We start from the raw sequence: 18,044 nt of genomic DNA on the forward strand, positions 1-18,044 counted from the left end.
AAAGCGGTATCCCTCCTACCCTACAAGCATTGCTTAGATAGTTTGTCGATGTTGCCACATCAATTTGGCCAGCTGTGCTGAGCAATTATATGTCGTCATGATGGAAAAGCTCTCTATCTATCGACGAAGGAGGTATACTCATCGGGGATGCATTGTGTATCAATATTAGTTTCGGTATCTTGATACCTCAAATATCAGCTTACTTAAATCCCAGACTCCGGATATGAAACGAGGGGAACATGCATATTTCTATATATCCCAGGCATCATCGAACACGGATTGACTCTAATATGCACTACGGGGGATTTCATGGAGAGCATTCGAGAAAGATCTCAGAAATCAGAACACCACAGTGGGCTGAAGCCAGTAAGTTGTGAAAAAGATGCGGATCCGTTCCTAATCGGAACCTTGGTTCGAACGAGTCAGGACACCGATATCCAGACAAAATGCAGAAGTTCCTAACTGATCCAATTGAAAGGAACGTAGATGCCTAGAAGAACAAAGACTTGGCCTACCGGCTTCCAGCGGCAGCCAAGATGATGCAAATCAAGTTTGACCGGACAGACGAAAAAGGGCGATGGGGGCGACAATTGGGCGGCGGATCTGGCGGGCGAAAAGGATAGCCAGAGATGACGCCAGCGGTGGTCATGGCCTTGGGGCCTGACGTGGCCAGACCCCAGTCACGTGGCTGCATGGCTGGGGATGCGAGTGCAACTTGCAGCTCCATCGCCGCCGCCTTGCAGCTTTCTTCCTTATTTCCCGGTCTATAGTTTCATTTGTGGTTTCCACACAACAACAGAGACTTACATACATACAGGGTCTGGCTGTCAGGGTTGTGTCAAGGGCGAGTCGAGGGTCCTGTGATCAGCATAAGGCGGGAGGGAACAGCGGAAGGGGAGCCAGCCAGCTTTTTACGGCCAGGAATTAATTTCCCCCCCCATACTGCTGCCACTTTGGCTACTAGTGAAGGAACTAGTCTGGCTACTCCGGATGAGGGTATCTAGGGGCTGTTTGGAAGTTAAAGATAGAAACAAACCCACTGGGAAACAATCCGAGGTTCTGCAGACCAGACCCGATCGTAGACATATTTAGAGCAATGAAAGACATTGGGTGCTATTTACAATTGTTTTTAAGAATAGTGTTTGTAGTGTGTTGATGAAGGTGGTACATGATTCATGTAAGGACAACCCCTGGTCGAAAGAAACAAGCCAAATACATCCGTAGAAACATGGATGGCATTGAAAATGTAATGGAGCTTTTAATTGAATTAGTTGACATGCCAGTCAAAATCGCGACAAGAAAAAAAACAAAATAGAACCATCACAGTAAAGGGAGGCTGACGGGCTGAAAAGGAAACACTAAAATACTAAAAAACTAAAAAAAAAGACATCCACAGTAAACAAGAGCGAGCGCACGTGTGGTTGGTTGGAAATGGGGAAGAGAAAGTCCAACAGAAACCAACTCCACTATTTCTGGAATCTCTCCGTCGTCAGCAGCAGTGGAAAGTGAACCCCAGCAGCATCATCGCTGTTCCGTCTTGTCTCGGCTCTCTCTCTTTCTCTCGCGCCTGTCTTGCCTGGACCGTGATTCTTAGTTAGCCCTCCTGCCAACCACCATCCCCCGGGTTTCCCACTCATTCCATTCCTTCGGTCTTTCAACTTCTTCTTTTCCTAGTTCTAAGCATTTATTTTCTCTTCATTTATATCACCCTATCATTACTACTACATTCTACTTAAAAAGTTCTTTGCTCTGCCCCTCCTTGGCTCTCTTCGGGACTGCTGTTCTAACAGTACTAAGTAGTACTGTTCACTACTGCTAACTAACTAGCAGTTAGTAGTTGGTGGTTGTGGTTTACTTGGTCCCCTCACCTGCCCTGCCCTGCCTTGAAACTCTCCACGCCCGCCCGGAATTCTCAACGCGGCCTCCCTCTCTCCTCCATAACCCTTTCCATCGACCTCGCACCTGGCGATGTGATCGTCTTCAATTGGCGACCTTAACGATATTTCCGGATCACTGCCATTTCGTGTTGGTGATTGACGACCTCCACCTCCTTTCCACCACCCCCCCTTTTTTAAACGACCTGCGCTCCTCCGCCCAGCGATCTTGCCCCCACCTCCTTGCGCTGCCAACTTTTCCCTGCCTCACTCTCCCCTTCCGCTGGTTCGCGATGCAAATTGGTCTGCCCGACCGGTGACATATTCGCTCAAATCCCCCCAAGAGCTTGCCGTCGCCATAGCTCCGATCGCAAATCCGACTGAAGCCGTGTTATACCTACCGCTGTGGGACGATCGCCAAATATCAATCGAGCAGTATCGGATGGGTCTCTCAAGCACGCTGCGCTGCAGGATTACATAAAACACTATTCCTGGAAATCGTCGTCACTATGCATTGGAAAGCACTGCGCCTCGGCTCCTCCGACAACGAAGCCAAACGACGGAGCTATCTGTACGATCCACCGCAATCCCGTCACAGCGAACAGCTGCCTCGTCCGACGCTCTCGACGACCGCCCTTGCCCCCAGACATTCCGAATCTGCTCCACGGTCACCATCGCTGGCTGGTCCAGATGACGCCGAGCACAACGACGACTATAGGGCTGATGGCCCTAGCCTCACACAAAGTCGCAGTCGCGCTGAAGAACCCACCGTGAAGCCCAGAAACACTGGGAACTCACTGTTGCCGGGCAGCGGCCCGAATTGGCGCATGAACCGTTTCAGTTTCATGAGGCTTCGTCATGCGTCGGACCCGCAATTGTCCAAGTCGTACGCTAAAGCAGAGCAGGAGATCCCTCCTGTGCCATCCTTGCCTCCGCGTAAGTCACTCATCTGCCTAGAGTTACCACTCTCACACCTCTTGTTTCGCGCCCGACGATTTGGCTTTATTGACTGACTTTCCAATGCCTCTGCGCTTTATAGCTACAATCATCACGACCGCGCCGACAAGCCATGAACTCGAGGAGCCGGTAAAGCGAAAGAACAAGTTCAAACTGTTCCCCGATTCGAAAACCCCGACGGTGGAAGAAATCCCCCCACAACAGTCCACAATCAATGGGAAGTCCAGGCATACTGCCCAGGGCTCGACGGGGTCGCAGACGGTGAATCCAGGCCGACCAGAGTCTCGAGTTAGCGGCGAGGAACCGGGTCGTCTATCGACTACATCCATACGGAGCAGTGGTCGTGATCAACCTGGTGACTCTCATCGCTCTTCTGTGACAGATGCACGGTTTTCCGAGTCATCCCGTTCTGATCAGGATCGTGGGGATCATGGCTCTTCGGCCTCGCGTGGAATTCCAACGAGCGAGGGTTCAATTTCCAGCACAAAACGATTCCGTATGCCTCGCTTGAAGAGGAACAAGGGTCCCCTCTTTCCCTTGCCCCCCAAGCCAACAGCTTCGCAGTCGCTCAATGGACGTGCGCCCAAGTCGATACCGGACTCTTCGATTCCGACGTCGGATGTTTCAGATGATCATGACCGGGATCACGTCTCTCCACTGCCGTCACCGTCGCGCTCCTCAGCTGGTGTCTCCTCTCCTCGGCCCCCTCTTTTGAGAAAGGACTCGGCAAATTCCGCTCATTCGAGCCATTCGACGCCATCTATTCGAACACGTAAGCCGCCTACCACGCGGGCTCGCTCGTCTACGTTGGATTCTTTGGCCAATATCCGGGACAATGAGCCGCAACAGTCGCCCCATCTCACTTCGTCTGGACGAACGTCTACTTCAACCAGTGGACGGAAAAGTTTTGGCGATATTTTTAACATCCCACAGCGGCTTCGACAGAATTCGGAGCCCCTGTTCCCCAGGAGTGGATCTCCTGCGGCCAGGGGCGCGGAGACTCCGGTCACCAAGTCGCCCTCTTATCCAGAAAGACAGGAAGGTGATACCCCGACTACCTATTTGGAACGGCTTGAGGCAACCGTACCCAAGAGTGTAATTGCCAGTGTACTCTCTCAATCGAACGATGAGTTCTATAAGAACGCTCTGCGCAAGTACATGAGAGGATTCTCCTTTTTTGGTGATCCGATCGATATGGCCATTCGGAAGCTATTGATGGAAGTGGAATTACCAAAGGAGACCCAGCAAATCGACCGTTTCCTCCAGAGCTTCGCTGACCGATACCATGAGTGTAATCCGGGTATCTTTGCGAGTACTGGTAGGTCACCCTAGAACCCACATAATGGAATTCTCTAACTCTTGTCTTTTGCAGACCAGGCATATTTCATTGCGTTTTCGATCCTGATCTTACACACGGACGTCTTCAACAAGAATAATAAACGGAAGATGCAGAAACCAGACTATGTCAAGAACACCCGTGGAGAAGGCATTTCAGAAGATATCCTAGAGTGCTTTTATGAAAACATCTCCTACACACCCTTCATTCGCATCGAGGACACGAATCCCAACGGGCGCCACCTTCCAAAGCCTCGCCGAACATTGTTCAAGACGGCCAGCTCCGACCACCTTGGTCGTTCGACTAGAGAGCCCGTTGATCCCTACACCTTGATCATGGATGGAAAACTCGATTCTCTTCGACCGAGTCTCAAGGATGTGATGAACCTGGACGATCCGTATCGCTGTAATGGAACGGATGGACCGCCAGATATTGAAAACCTCCATCGTGCCTTTTCCAAAGCCGCTGTGCTCCAGATTGTCTCCCTGCGTTCACGGCCTGATGCATTTATGCCTTCGAGTATGGAAAACCCGATAGATTCCAACCCAGGCCTAGTGGATATCAAAGTAGCCAAGGTCGGATTGCTTTGGCGCAAAGACCCAAAGAAAAAGAAGGCTCGATCCCCATGGCAAGAATGGGGTGCCCTTCTGACGTTCTCGAAGCTCTACTTTTTCAGGGACGTCAACTGGGTCAAGTCATTGATGCACCAAGAGGAATCCCACTACAAAGAAGGCCGCCGTCGAGCTGTTGTATTCAAACCGCCTTTGACCGACTTCAAACCTGATGGGATCATGCAAACTGATGATGCAGTGTCTTTGATCGATAGCGGTTATAAGAAGCACAAACATGCCTTTGTATTTGTTCGACACAACGCTTTGGAGGAAGTATTCTTAGCCAATAGCGAGTCAGATATGAATGATTGGCTGGCCAAGCTCAATTATGCCGCAGCCTTCCGAACCACTGGCGTCCGGAGCAAGGGCATGATGGCTACTGACTACGAGGCGCAGCGGAATCGGATGAGCCGCCGGGGCTCTAGTGTTTCTCTCAACGAAAAGGAGCCGCCATCGCCTAATCCTGGGGCAGATATGGGGGAAGATCTGATCGTCGCGCGGGGACATCTGATGCGCCAGAAGATCCGCGAGGCCAATGAGAAACTTTTCGTCAGCCAGCGACAGCTTGACGATTTGCTAAGGAACGCTAGACATCTGCAGGTCCTGACTCCGGTGCACTCCAGGGCGCGAGAGAGCGTCATCATGGCTGCGGGCCGCATGGCTGCTAAGCTCAAGTGGGTGCGGCAGGATATTTGGCGTACCAGGTGCTACCGCGAAGTTCTCGTTCGTGACTTGGGTGAAGGGGACGCGGAGACACCATCTTTGGCCGAGCAAAAACATTTGCAGCTACAGATTCCTGCGGATACCACCTCCCCCGAGTCCAAGGAAACGGAGAATGAAGCAGTGCCAGAGAAACTAGCATCACCGATCAAAGAGATGGCGCCGCCTTCGCCGCACCCTGAATCTATTAAGCCGCCATCCATCTGCGAACCACCGGCACCCCAGCCTGCGGCAGAAGACTTGCGCAGACCGAGCATTCCTGCATCCTTCGCGTCATCCGAGGCCGCTTCTCGGATTGGTAGACGACTCTCGGTGGAAGATCTCAAGGAGCGTACAAAGTCTTCTTCTCCTGAGCCGTCAAACCGACTGACCCGGGAAGCCTCTGTGCTCAGTGCTGCCAGCAAGCTAGATGTCTCCAGCTTGGCTTCACGTGCCTCCAAACTCACTTCCCCCGGAAGCTTTGACGATGGCGAAGAGCGCGTACTTCGCGAGGCAGGTTTGCTGGAGGTGAATACCTCTCCTCAGACCAAGAGACAATCCCTTGTCATCAAGGAAGGCGATAATGATCAGAAGCAGAATGACACCCAAGAAGCGGCTCAAATGGACCGTTCCAGTCGGATTCGTCGCAGTCTCCACCGGACTCTCCGGGATGCGCCTGGTGTGCACCACGGCCATCTCCCTCGCAGCAAGAAACCTCGCGACCCGGCTTCCGCCGCAGGCGCACACGAGGACGGCCAAGGAGCGCATGAAGGTGAAGGCTTGTCTCGCAAGTCTGCTAGTTTTACTGTCCATGGCAAGAAGGCTTCGATCATTACCTTTGGAAGTGAGTGGCAGAACATGCCCCCCGAGGAACGTCTCAAACTTCGGAAGCCCACTCCATCGGAGGAGCCGAGAATGTCCGATCCAGCTATCACCAGTAGTGCGGACTCAATAACCTCAGGGTCATTGCACCCCGGCCAACCGCACTCCCTGCGTAGTTTGAGTCCAGGCACCAGGAATAGTGCACATTTCACCGAAGAGTCAGAGAACCTCTATAGCCAGGCCCAAAAGGCCAAAAGCGATGATGGTTTCGAGTCGAGCTCTAAACACACTGAAAACTCCTTCGTCACCGCGGATCCCGACCAATCCTCTTTGAACGAAGATAGCAATGCCGTCGACGAGACCACGCCCAAAAAACTTACTGCCACACCCGAGCAAGCTGTCAACGCATAAATAGAGCGAATATTTCAAAGCGAAACCAAGAAGAATATTTTCTCAACTCACCCTTGTCAAGACCCGTTTTATTTACCTCTTCGTTCTCATTATCTTACGACTGACTTACTTTATACCCCACATCATCTTTCATTTTGAATCCATTTCATTGCATCTTGCCTTTCTCTACCGTCTCGTATTACTATTACCTCTTATATGATTTAGAGCTCTGACGTTACCCATCTTCTCCTTTTTTGTCCCCCGATTCAACTTGATAGATTTATCTGCGCGCGGACTCCGCAAATAGACCGAGTCCGGCGCCGTTACGACCTTGATACCACTTTTCCAGTTTTTCTTCACTATTTTCTTGTCTCTGTTGGATCTTCCGGATGGGTCGTTCTCTGGCTGGATTCTTATGTATTGTATTCGAGTAAGGCACTTGGGCGGAAAAAGGGCATGGTACTGCTTGTTTTGTTTTTCTTCTGTCATGTTGAACTCGAGATACCTTTGCATGAGATCTCTCTGGCGATTATGTTTGGCGTGATATGGCATTGGAGAATTTTTGGATTCGTATGTAGGAGCTAACTAGTTATGAAAGATGCTTCTAGCTTGAGTATCAAAATAGATCTAGCTTCTAGTTATACCTCGTACATGTAGTACCACTAGCAGACTTTGACGTGTAAGGAGACATCGTAGCATAGTATATAAGTACTCTTAACAAAGCTACTAGGTATCACAAAACAACTTCATGGCCTATACCACAGGATTTCACCCAACTGCCATGCATCCAAGGCATTTAAGAAGAACTAGAAACCAACAGCCTCCACATTCACATAATCGAAAAGCCTGAGTGATAGCAGGGAAGATATCATGGTAGTAATCCAGCCCTAACTAGTACTTTACTCAAGCCAAAAATTCACCGTAGGGCCAAGGTAATGACTTGACTATCCTAGTAGTCCCTGTCTTCACTCATGATAGAAACAACGATGAATAAAGTACTGTATTTTCTATCCACTATGAGTCATTCACCCAGCATGACCTCACCTCACCTCAACGCTCACATGAAAAGGGAAATGTAGCACGTGAGGTATATCCATAGTATGTCTGTGCTATAATAGTCACAAGCGAGGTCATCGCAAAGTTGCAAGATGGCACTGGTTCTAGAATTGGATGATGGGAAGAAGATGCAAACCTAAGCAAGGTGTATAGTACCTTCTTGTTTCATTCATGACAGGATTTAGACCGGGTTATCGGTACTCATTAAAGCTGTGTAGAATCCCATAATGTGTCGAAGGGGATGGGTGCTGTGGGGTTTTGATTATCTGGTGTGTCTAAGTAGATGGGGTAGGGCTAGGGAGGAATACATGTTTACCGACTGGGTCGGAGAATGGTCTTGTCTGGTGGGTGCTGGAGAGTCACTGCGTTCCATTGTGGATATAGTAGTAGTTGTATCTTTGCGTTGGTTTTGTGTTTTCGATTGTAGATTGTTTTTTTTTTCTTCCCTTGAGGATTGGATTTTAAATTGGTTGCTACTACTACCCTTTTCTATTGTTTTTGTGTGCTGGTAGTAGTGGTAGTTGAGTAGTTGCCTACCTGGTTAAGTTGATGCTACTTACTTCTCACCACCTACTTACTACTCAAAGATCTCCTACCGATAAACACGACCAACCTCCTTTTACACGCGCGGCCATCTCGACTCAAACAATGGCCTGGAAATAACATCCGACACACCATGATAAAAGCCAAGGTGCTTGTGTTTGCCATTTTGGTATACCCAATCAGTCTTTGGTCCGTTTGCGCGGGGTACTGGGTTTGTGTGGCTGCATACTATGGCTATAAGATTGGCAGGTCGTGTTTGGGTTGGGCGATACGTGGGTTTTACTTTCATTATTACTGACTCCCTCTTATTCGTTTTTTTTTGGCATCCTACGTGTAGCGTGGGTTGTTTTGCGTGAAGTTACGTTACGTGCTGACCGGGGTGTGATCGTCGTCGTCGTTGTTGGCAGGTTTTGACACATATTTGGGGACTGGTTGGTTGAGTAGGGTTGTCAGTGTCTTGTTTGTCTTACTGGCCTGGGAGGGGTGTCTGGCTGTGGATGAGTACGTCGAATCGGTGCGGAGAGGGTGGGAATGTCCGCCATCTGAAGTGAGGAAGCGGTTAGGTGAGTGTTCTGGCGAGTCGAATAGTCTTTCTGGAGTATTGGAGACATGGGGAGAAGGTCGTCAACTGATTTGCGCAGCTCTTGAGTTTATTCTAAACCCCCCGGTTGTTCTACTTTCGGATCCTCCGATGTTTGATGCTGCGCTTGATGATGAAGGTGAAGAGTTCGAGGAACATACTGCAGACGATCGTGAAGCTGGAATGGCCGGCTACGGGGAAGCTATGGATGACTCGGCTGAGTATGCTGTTGGACCTGAAGTCTCTGATGACGGGACGAACTCGTGGGAAACCGTTGATTATAGCGATAGCCCCGTGCGAGATTCCGAATCCTGGATTGAAACGGTTGAGCGAGATGACGAATATGAGGCGGAATATGGTAACTATTATGAGGAGGAAAGTGAGAAGCTCTTCAGCAACGATCCTGGAAGCCAGGTGGATATTGATGACGGCGGCGTCTTCCTTCCTATGAGCATGTTTGACTATCCTGAAGAAGAGGTTCAGTTTAGCGACCACGGATATACTGAGGACCAACAGGAAGATACCGAAGAAACATACGAGCTTGACATGGTTACCACACAGTACGGGCAAATGGGTGCAAACAATCCTGCCGTCAAACACGATACCCCAATGCAGACCACAATAGAGAACAAAGAAGGCCCCTGGGGATCTGAAACCTGCAGTGAATGTGATCAACCTGTGTGGGAAAACGCGTCAACCTCCAACATGATCAACGCAGAATCTACCAGTTCCAAACCCCCAGCTGCTTCTGTGGCCGGCCCAGACGCGCAGGATACTGGGGCCACTGAGCCTGCCTGCATCTTTGAAACCACGAAACCTTTGACACTAGAAGATATGGCTGGCAGCTGGTGGGATGAGGTCCTAGAGGCTATGGAAATAGGGTTTAAAGAGGCAGAAGCGGTGTTTCAAAAGGCAGCAAGTGCAGGATTCAAAGACATCGAAGTCAGCCCGGCTCTGGCTAAGGCAAAGAGTGTCCCGAGAAAAAGACGGCCCAAGAAGCCAGAGAAACCACGGACAGGGCCAGCTAACCGCAACCCCGACTGCACCGACCCAGAGAAGGACTTCTTTGATGTGTGTTGGAGCATCCTCAACGAGACAGGCCTGGTGGGAGAGTATATGAGGGACAGAATGCTGGTGAGTGTCTCGTCTCAGAACTGACCCGAAGCATAATGAGTACTGACGTGCTCGTTATCATAGCGGCGAACCTACCATAACGCCCATACCAAATGGCATCCCAGAGGGAAAGAAAACCACGGAAGGGCGAGAAAGCGTGAATGTTATCTCTGCTGTGGCTGTCAGAAGCCCATCAAATGAGAGGATTCAGAACTGTGACACTGCTCTCTCCTTCCGACATGTTTCGCTTGGATTGTTCTTGATTATCATGACTGCTAACGATACATAATCACCCTCCTCTGTTAGATTTAACCGGTGTCTCAATTCTATGTTGTATCTCTTCTGTGAAACGAGTTGGACAAGCAATGGAAGAGGAAGAGATGGAACTGTGGGATGGATGGATAGCATGTGACGGCATGACATAATCGCGTCGGCCACGATTTCTCCAGCTTCAACTTTCCTTCAACTGAACTTTCCTCTTGACCTTCTTGTTTTGCTTTATTTTAGCCATTGGCTTGACCTGTCACATATCTAACTCGCTGAATATCTGAATTGGTGTTACCGGAAGCTTCATCCCCTCATCTACCCACATAACTTACTCCGCACCGACCCTCCGACCTCCGATCCCCACTCCGCAATATCTTCTCCCTCGCCGATGCTCCATCCATAACCTCACATCAACCAATCCACCTCCCACGCACAGAATCACCACCATGGCGCACTCTAAGCGCAACACCTCCCTTCCCCACTTTACCTCCTACGAGCGCGATCTCCTCAAATCAAGCTGGGGCACCAAACGCGGCGTCATCGGCCGCGACTCTTTCCTCCCATTCGGCTCGTGTCGCCTCTGCCTACACCCGGCGCGAGAACCCGTCGTCGCCTGCGCCACCAACGGAGATCTCTTCTGTCGCGAATGCGCCATCAGCGACCTTCTCGCCCAGCGACAGGAGATCAAGCGTCTCGAAAAGGAACGCGATGAAGCCAAAAAGCGTCTTGCAGAGGAGGAGGAGCGGGCATTAGATGAAGCGCGAACACGGGAACTCCGTGATTTTGAACTAGTGAGCATGGGGTTAGATGCAGCAGCGAAGAAGAACAACGGGTCAAGCCAATCACAGAATGACGAGAGCTCCAAGAAACGGAAAGCAGATACCTCAGAGGCATTGGCTGCTTTCAAGGCGCGGGAGGTAGAAGTGGACGGGAAGCGGAAGAAGGTGTTCGAGTTGGATGATAAAGAGATGGCTAGAATTGCGCGCGAGGAGCAGGAACGGTTGAAGAATGAGTTGAAGAAAAAAAAGGTCTACTATTATTGTCCACCCCCCTCTGGTAGTTAACTTACTGACCATCCTCAGGAAGCAAACAAATCAGCCCTCCCATCCTTTTGGGTCCCCTCGCTCACACCCACCACCGATCCGAACGAAATCGCCGCCAACAAAACCATTAAACTAACACCCATTTGCCCTGCTTCCACCGACTCCAATCGCCACAGCTACTCCCTCAAATCCTTAGTGGAGGTGCACTTCACCGAAGAAAAGACCTCCGATGGCTCCCCGGCCCGTGTCTGCCCAAGCTGCAAGAAGACATTGACAAACGGGCTCAAAGCAATGCGTATGATCACCATCTTACCCACCGCAGTTTCCTCAACGCGAATACTAACCTAGATCTACTATATCCAGTAACGAAACCCTGCGGCCATGTCATCTGCCAACCATGCGTCAACAAATTCATGACTCCGCACGATGCGCCGGACCCGCACGCCTCGAAAGAAGAACAGGAGCAGACCGCTGCCCTGCATGGGCGGATTCTATGCTACGTCTGCGAGACGGATGTCACACCGTCAAATGACAGTAACAAGGATTCTGCGTCGTCGGGGAAGAAGAAAAAGAAGGACAAGGAGGGTATCCGGCCTGGTTTGGTGGAGGTTAGCTCCGAAGGAACAGGGTTTGCGGGGAGAGGCGGGAATGTTGCGACTAAGTCGGGTGTTGCATTTCAATGTTGATATGGTCTGCTTACGAGTCTGGTCTGGCGTGGAGTTGGTGAGTGGTTGATGGGTTCAGTGTGTGTGTATAAACCCGCGTTGGGGCGCGGAAATTGGGTTATCAACAGGCCGTGGAGACGGCGCTATTGCTATATCTATATCTATACAACCTGGGAAAGCCCATAACGTGTGATCAATATGAATGCATATATAGATGCAATGTCAATCTATACAGAGCCGAAATCGACCTAATGATATCCCAGGCCATGCAAAGGGAATAATGATAAGTCTAAAATACAAATGAAGGAAAACCCTTCCCTTCCAACTCACTATCCACAAACCCCCCATCTCTCATACACCACCATACCAGATCTATTTCTTCTTGCTGGCATTGTTAAACTCCCTCACGACAACATCACACTTAACCTCCTGACACAGTCTCTTCCTGCGGCCAGCATCCAACTTGGCCGCGAACTCCAGACCACTAGCCCGCTCCACAGCCTCAAGCGGCACCTCAAACTCCGTCAAGCGCTTATCATTCGAGATCCTAGCATTAGGGAGCACAAACGCGCCCAGCGCAACCTTACCCGCCGTAGCGGGACCCTCCTCCGCATACACGACCTTGTAGAAGTGTGTGGGGACAGCAACATTCGGCGGGTTTCCAATAACCTCATACGAGACACGCCACTTTCCATCCTGATCGCGGTGAGGCAAGTAAAGAGGACCAGTAACTACGCGCACGGAGGGGTACTTCTTCGTCAAGTCACGGCAGAACTCCTCAAAGTGGGCCCAATAGTCGCGGTTGAATCCCTCGCCGACCTGCGGACACATGTTCGACAGCGCGAAGGTCGCGTCCATGGCGTCCTGCGACCATTTGGCGTCCGCGGCGGGCACCTGGTGGCCGCGATCGTAGCCGGAGCGGAAGTAGTCGGACAGTTTGGCGCGGAATAGCGGCGGGATCGTGGTGTCTTCGAAGAATGTGCTGCCCTTGCGGTCCGCGTTCTTTTGTGCCAGGGACTGCGGGGTGATGTGTTCGGCCACCCAGGATGGGTTGCGTGTGCGACGGTCGTAGGCGCCGGCTAGGGGCGCCGAGAGGAGAGTGTCGGCTACCGGACCGGGGAAGCCATATTGGTAGATGCCGGCTGGGTCGACGGGGAAGCCGCTGGTTGGGGTGGGTTTGGGGGCGAGAGAGGGAGCGGCGGGTTGAGGGGCGGGGAGTTTGGAGGAGGTGGTCGTCGGAGGGTGAGGAGGGACTTGTTGTTGGGGGAGTGGTTGTTGCTGTTGTGGTTGGGGTCGGGGAGAGTAGAAGAGAGCCGTCAGACCGGCGCCCGTGGCGGCACTGGCGGCGGCGATGGCCGCGAAGGTGGCCTTGGACATGGTTTGCGGTGATGGAGGGAGGGAGGATGTCCAAGGAGCAGAGGAGAGGAGAGGAAGGATAGGAATGAAAGAGATGGATGGATAGAATCGGGACGGAGAAAAAAGTGGATTGCCGAAGAGAGTAAAATTGATGTTGAAGCGGAGACCAATCAGCGGGCGGCAATCAGATGATCGGGAAGTATAGCCTGAATGATCCCAAAAGGGTAATCTACAAACACCGTCTCGCTGGTAACTTTGGGTCTTCACTTGTCTGGATGGGTACAACTGCCACTGGTGACTGTGAGTGGGCTAGAGTGATGAAAAGGAATGACCGGCAATTCCCTAACAGCTGCGTTGAGACTTCTTTATATGCTATGCCAGCTTCGATGCCACGCTGGTCGGATGATCACCGTGTGCAGATGACCTACTGACCATGATGAAATGCCCCGGACTCCACATAGCATTCCCTGCAGCTATAAGGTTACTGGCCAAGGCTCAGTGAAAGACAGGAAATTCCCTGCAGTCGATTTAGAAGCATCTCGATTCTATACAGGCAATTCCCGAGAAGCCTAGTAGTGAGCATTGAATCAACCCGTTCTACTACGTGAGGTTATGTATTCTAATCAACTTTATTTTCCAGAATATGGCAGCTATCATTCATTTACTCTTTTCTCTCACAGCCTGTGATTTGCGCCATCCTTTTTCATCCCATAATCATGGAAGATACACAGGCACGCCGCATCAATGTGGAAATCGTTCGGAAAATCAGCACGTCAGAAGACGAAATACTAGCAGATAAAATCGACTTTGACCTGACCATGGACAGTGTGCATCTGTGGTACGTTCAAGTCAGGGAAAAGCTCAAGAAATGGCATTTACAAGACCTTGTCAATCCTAAACTCCCTCATCCTCCTAAGGACGATTCCTCTACCTGGGATAATTGGAAATATCTATCAAATTGCGTAAAAATCTACATACTTCACAACATACCAAAGGGGTATATCTTCGATCCTCGCTTTACGCCGCAGGCCACGAAATACGCCGACGTCCTATTAGAGACATGCCTCAAAATCGCCTCGACTCCCATTGCTGAAAACTTGGTGATACGGTACAGGGGTCTGATGGACTTTAGCCAAAGCGCTCCTCATGTTTCATACAAGGATGACGTTGAGTTGTTGGCAAGAATAGTGTCATCGTGCAACGAGCTGGATCCAACGTTTATCTCGCCTCTTCAGGCTACTTGCATTCTGCTTTCGCGACTCTCAAAGCGAAACTCGGAAGGTGCTAACTACGCGGACATCATCTATGCAAGGACTACCCCCGAGGAAGCCTTGAATATGACCTGGGACGACTTCAACAAGCTTTGGGAGGAGCTTTTGCATATGAAGATTCCTTGAGATGCTCATGGTTGAGACGATGTTTTGAATATCATCTTGCTGAAGACGGAAATAGGAAGACCGGAAATGAAATACAGGGTGTCTTGCTGAGAGCAGACCAACTCGTTTTCTTAGCTTGTTGATGCGTCTTTGTTGTACATAGTTCTATCATGGCAGATTGTAGGGTCATTATGACGGGTGGTATTTCTGTAATTGGCTATACACGCTATCAGATTCATTTTCCGACGCTTGTATTTGGCAGACCCTAAACTTGTCTTCATGTATATGGGGTGCGCATACTTGCTCTTGTAGCAAATATGGAAGACCTGCTGGGTTTGAGTTGCGTCTCTAGTATGTAGTGATTACCTACGTTTGGGCATGCGTCGACTATCTGGCAATCCCTTCTATGTTCTTACATTACTTCAACGCTACGCGCAGGTTGCAAGAAGATCAAAGTGCATCACATTCTCGAGCCAGGTCACTGCAGAGAAGCAAGCCATTGACAACAATCTCTGCCCCAGTCTGCATATGCATACATACATCGCCCCTCCTTCATTCAGATAATCCACTATCACACAGCCATCACAATCCCATTCTTCGTAGTTCCTCCTTATATCAGATTCCTTCCAACTCTTCAAACCCCATCGTGTAAAGTATCAACCATTTCAAATACAGTGGTGCTGTCGCAAACAGACGTGACAATCGGTATAGGTCAGGCAGATGGCGGAATTGAAGCATCTAGGGTGAGAACAACGAAGTGGACGATTAGTGTCCTGAACATCATTAACGTCTCTTTTCTTGCTGGTGGTATCACCTTGGTCTCCGGCATTGCCAGCCAGCTTCGTCTCTGCTTGGAGGGCCTCGACTTCAGCCAAGGCCTGGTCCAGCTCGGGACACAGAGAATCCGCAGCTATGGCAATCACGGTACCGCTCTCATCTTTCAACATGTAGCCACCATCCTGATCGTACAGGACAGTCTCAGGATTTTCCCGGACTACTTGGTTGAGTTGCTCACGCGTCTCGACCACCTTCGCGCCCTGGGGAATGGGTGCGGTGTAGCGAGTGAGAGACATGGCGGAGCTTGAAGAGACGAGAATCAGAACCAGGAGTTTACCAAGGGACTGGATGTGAGACATGATTGCTTGATGTTGTGCTTTGGAGCGTACCTGCTTGGGGACAAATATGATAGAGGGAGAAGAGGATGGAGATGAAAACAATCCTCGAGTCGGTTTAGGGGCGGCGATTGAGGGTGCTTTTATATTGAAAGAGAAGGCTTTCTTGCTAGCAAAGTGACGATTGTGAGTAATTGATTCTGATGCTTGTGTAGCCCAAGTTGAGAGGGGAAAGTGTCTTTGATCAAATCGAATTGATGCTTTTCTAGCGCTGGTTGCCTGCCATCATGTGACGGAGCCCCTGTACGTCACTCGACGTCGAGGGATAGACTTTGGGTGCCTTTCACGTTGCACTTCATTCATGGCTGGTTTGGCCGGTGCGACAATGCCTCTGGACACCGCGGCTTGCGTGGTTGCACTGCTCGGGGCATAATCCACGTTGTTATATCGACTTGGCTCGTCTTAGCTTTCTCCTTCTCTCCTTACTATTGGAATTTCTCCGACAATTACTTCATTATTCGTTAAAGAGTGTTTGATATCTAATGCGGTTGCATTTGTACCACTTTTATATTCTCCGGACATTGGCAGCAGGTACAGGCTTATCTGATAATTGTGCAGGGGAGATCAGTCTGCAGGAGAGCCATGGACTGGAGAACCACTGTGTCAGTCATACACATTGGTCATTCGAAAGATAGCGAACATGACTATTCTTCTTCTATCGACGATCGTTTCACCTGGCTTAAGATGCTATACACAAATCGCTACTCACAGGCAAGAATGACATTCTTCTGCTACAACAGATTCCGTCATTTCGAGTCAAATGGATGGTACTTCGGGTTCCAATTCAAGATTTGGGGTCTGACATGTACCAAGAAGGAAAACTATAAATGCTTCCTAGAGTCTTGGCTCTTAGAGCTATGCAGAGGCATTGACCACTGGGAAGGATGTGCTCTCATGAGGTACGACTGTCATTACTGGAATCTGGAGTGCTACTGGTGACTGACGATCAACTAAAATCTTAGGCTAACTCGCGCCGACCATTCAAGCGGCCCTCAGATCCTCTTACGCCCCATAGTCCCACGCTAATGCAACCGGCAACGCCGAAAAACTTGCCCTCGCCGCCATGCCAACTAGCATTTGTGAGAGTGCGCTTCTCGTTGGGAATAGAACATTCAACTAAGGTTACCGTCAGGCTGGTTTAGGGTCAAACGTGTCTAATCAAGGTCCAAGTGTGTCACAATCTCTGGATACTACATTTCTTTCGCTAGAACGTATGATTAGGTACGTCCGTGGCATATAACGTGAACAGCACCCCGGCTTCTGGAACATGCATTTTACTGCAAAGCGGACGTATGTCTCCAGAGAAGATGATTCGTTTGCACAAGGAGCGATGCCTTCTGCAGCAATTTGCTAGCAGTTCTGAATAATGGAAATCAGCCTCCGAAGTAAATCAGACGTCTAGTAGAAGTCTAGCTCTGCATAGCTGGCAGTCTACATCACGTTACAACTTTCATGAGCAGGACCGCAAGGTAAAGTCTACTTTACGCCTTCCGCTCTAGCTGATAAATTGGGGCTCCCATACCGCCAACCATGTTGCGCGTCGAATGCATGGGCTCACTTCCAGGGAGGACGTACATACTACTATACGCTTATCACGGACTCCGAGTCATTCAGGGCTGTTGCCTGGCGCCGGTGCTGGCGATATATCGTAAGTTTAGACATACTGCTACGTGACTCGCCATGACCTACTGCGTTGCTGCAGCTCATGGCCCGATGAGAAATTAGCCTGGGGACCTTGGAGTCTGGTGGTAGGGCGACTAGCGGACAGGGGCGTTGAAGGCGCGATGAGTTGTACAAGGGGCTCGGGAGGGGGACGGGGCTCCAAGCAGCGTATTATCATCTTCCTTAAACTTGGTAGTTTAAACCTCACCCGAGTGGCTCCTCGATGAAACTCCCCAACGGCGCTGCAGAGACGCAGTGAAAGGGCGATTCGTTGGCTGCAGGTAAGGGGAGGAAAAGAAAGAAGTTGAAGAGGAACAAAGCCGCTGTTTGGATCAAAGCAGCGTTGTTGCCCGCAAGGTCCCCAGGTTATCTAATCGCCCGCCGCGTGACATGATATCATGAAATCCAAGGCTCCCCCAAACTCTCTTTCCTTTCCCCTTTGAAAAGTCTCGTTCTTTCTTCCCCGTCAGAGTCTTTTCGCTGGCATCAATTGCTGGCATTCTCGCCTACTACTCATCATGG

General features: G+C 50.3%; 6 protein-coding genes across 6 annotated transcripts; 4 read left to right on the plus strand and 2 right to left on the minus strand.

Moving 5' to 3' along the window:
• Positions 1–2,383: 2,383 nt before the first annotated feature.
• On the plus strand, positions 2,384–6,710 carry BO88DRAFT_413454 (Arf family guanine nucleotide exchange factor SYT1; the record flags this gene model as incomplete). The annotated part of the gene is made up of 3 exons (XM_025708127.1): positions 2,384–2,810; positions 2,914–4,149; positions 4,204–6,710. The coding sequence occupies 3 exons, from the start codon at positions 2,384–2,386 to the stop codon at positions 6,708–6,710; spliced, it is 4,170 nt and encodes a 1,389-aa protein (XP_025565084.1).
• A 2,318-nt stretch (positions 6,711–9,028) lies between these two features.
• On the plus strand, positions 9,029–10,335 carry BO88DRAFT_403438 (uncharacterized protein). Its single transcript, XM_025706364.1, has one exon. The coding sequence runs from the start codon at positions 9,052–9,054 to the stop codon at positions 10,024–10,026; it is 975 nt and encodes a 324-aa protein (XP_025565085.1). The 5' UTR covers positions 9,029–9,051; the 3' UTR covers positions 10,027–10,335.
• Positions 10,336–10,468: 133 nt separating this feature from the next.
• Positions 10,469–12,196, plus strand: BO88DRAFT_403439 (putative RING finger domain protein). Its single transcript, XM_025706365.1, has 3 exons — positions 10,469–11,276; positions 11,331–11,586; positions 11,655–12,196. The coding sequence occupies exons 1-3, from the start codon at positions 10,695–10,697 to the stop codon at positions 11,975–11,977; spliced, it is 1,161 nt and encodes a 386-aa protein (XP_025565086.1). The 5' UTR covers positions 10,469–10,694; the 3' UTR covers positions 11,978–12,196.
• On the minus strand, positions 12,077–13,636 carry BO88DRAFT_403440 (DNA/RNA non-specific endonuclease). The gene has a single exon (XM_025706366.1). The coding sequence runs from the start codon at positions 13,331–13,333 to the stop codon at positions 12,329–12,331; it is 1,005 nt and encodes a 334-aa protein (XP_025565087.1). The 5' UTR covers positions 13,334–13,636; the 3' UTR covers positions 12,077–12,328.
• Positions 13,637–13,808: 172 nt separating this feature from the next.
• Positions 13,809–14,786, plus strand: BO88DRAFT_248621 (uncharacterized protein). The gene is made up of 2 exons (XM_025702194.1): positions 13,809–13,887; positions 13,953–14,786. Exon 2 carries the CDS (start codon positions 14,029–14,031, stop codon positions 14,707–14,709), a length of 681 nt encoding a protein of 226 aa, XP_025565088.1. The 5' UTR covers positions 13,809–13,887; positions 13,953–14,028; the 3' UTR covers positions 14,710–14,786.
• A 341-nt stretch (positions 14,787–15,127) lies between these two features.
• BO88DRAFT_403441 (uncharacterized protein) lies at positions 15,128–15,902 on the minus strand. Its single transcript, XM_025706367.1, has 2 exons — positions 15,855–15,902; positions 15,128–15,768 (listed from the first exon to the last, which is right to left on the minus strand). Exon 2 carries the CDS (start codon positions 15,759–15,761, stop codon positions 15,354–15,356), a length of 408 nt encoding a protein of 135 aa, XP_025565089.1. The 5' UTR covers positions 15,762–15,768; positions 15,855–15,902; the 3' UTR covers positions 15,128–15,353.
• Between the last annotated feature and the right edge of the window lie 2,142 nt (positions 15,903–18,044).

Source organism: Aspergillus vadensis, assembly GCF_003184925.1.
Source record: "Aspergillus vadensis CBS 113365 unplaced genomic scaffold BO88scaffold_6, whole genome shotgun sequence".
NCBI lineage: Eukaryota > Fungi > Ascomycota > Eurotiomycetes > Eurotiales > Aspergillaceae > Aspergillus > Aspergillus vadensis.

Coding starts and splice junctions, on each gene's coding strand:
- BO88DRAFT_403438 (XM_025706364.1), top strand. CDS start 9,052: ATGGCCGGCTACGGGGAAGCTATGGATGACTCGGCTGAGTATGCTGTT.
- BO88DRAFT_403441 (XM_025706367.1), bottom strand. CDS start 15,761: ATGTCTCTCACTCGCTACACCGCACCCATTCCCCAGGGCGCGAAGGTG.
- BO88DRAFT_403439 (XM_025706365.1), top strand. CDS start 10,695: ATGGCGCACTCTAAGCGCAACACCTCCCTTCCCCACTTTACCTCCTAC. Junction 11,277..11,330: donor ATGAGTTGAAGAAAAAAAAG/GTCTACTATTAT, acceptor GACCATCCTCAG/GAAGCAAACAAATCAGCCCT. Junction 11,587..11,654: donor AAACGGGCTCAAAGCAATGC/GTATGATCACCA, acceptor TACTATATCCAG/TAACGAAACCCTGCGGCCAT.
- BO88DRAFT_403440 (XM_025706366.1), bottom strand. CDS start 13,333: ATGTCCAAGGCCACCTTCGCGGCCATCGCCGCCGCCAGTGCCGCCACG.
- BO88DRAFT_248621 (XM_025702194.1), top strand. CDS start 14,029: ATGGAAGATACACAGGCACGCCGCATCAATGTGGAAATCGTTCGGAAA.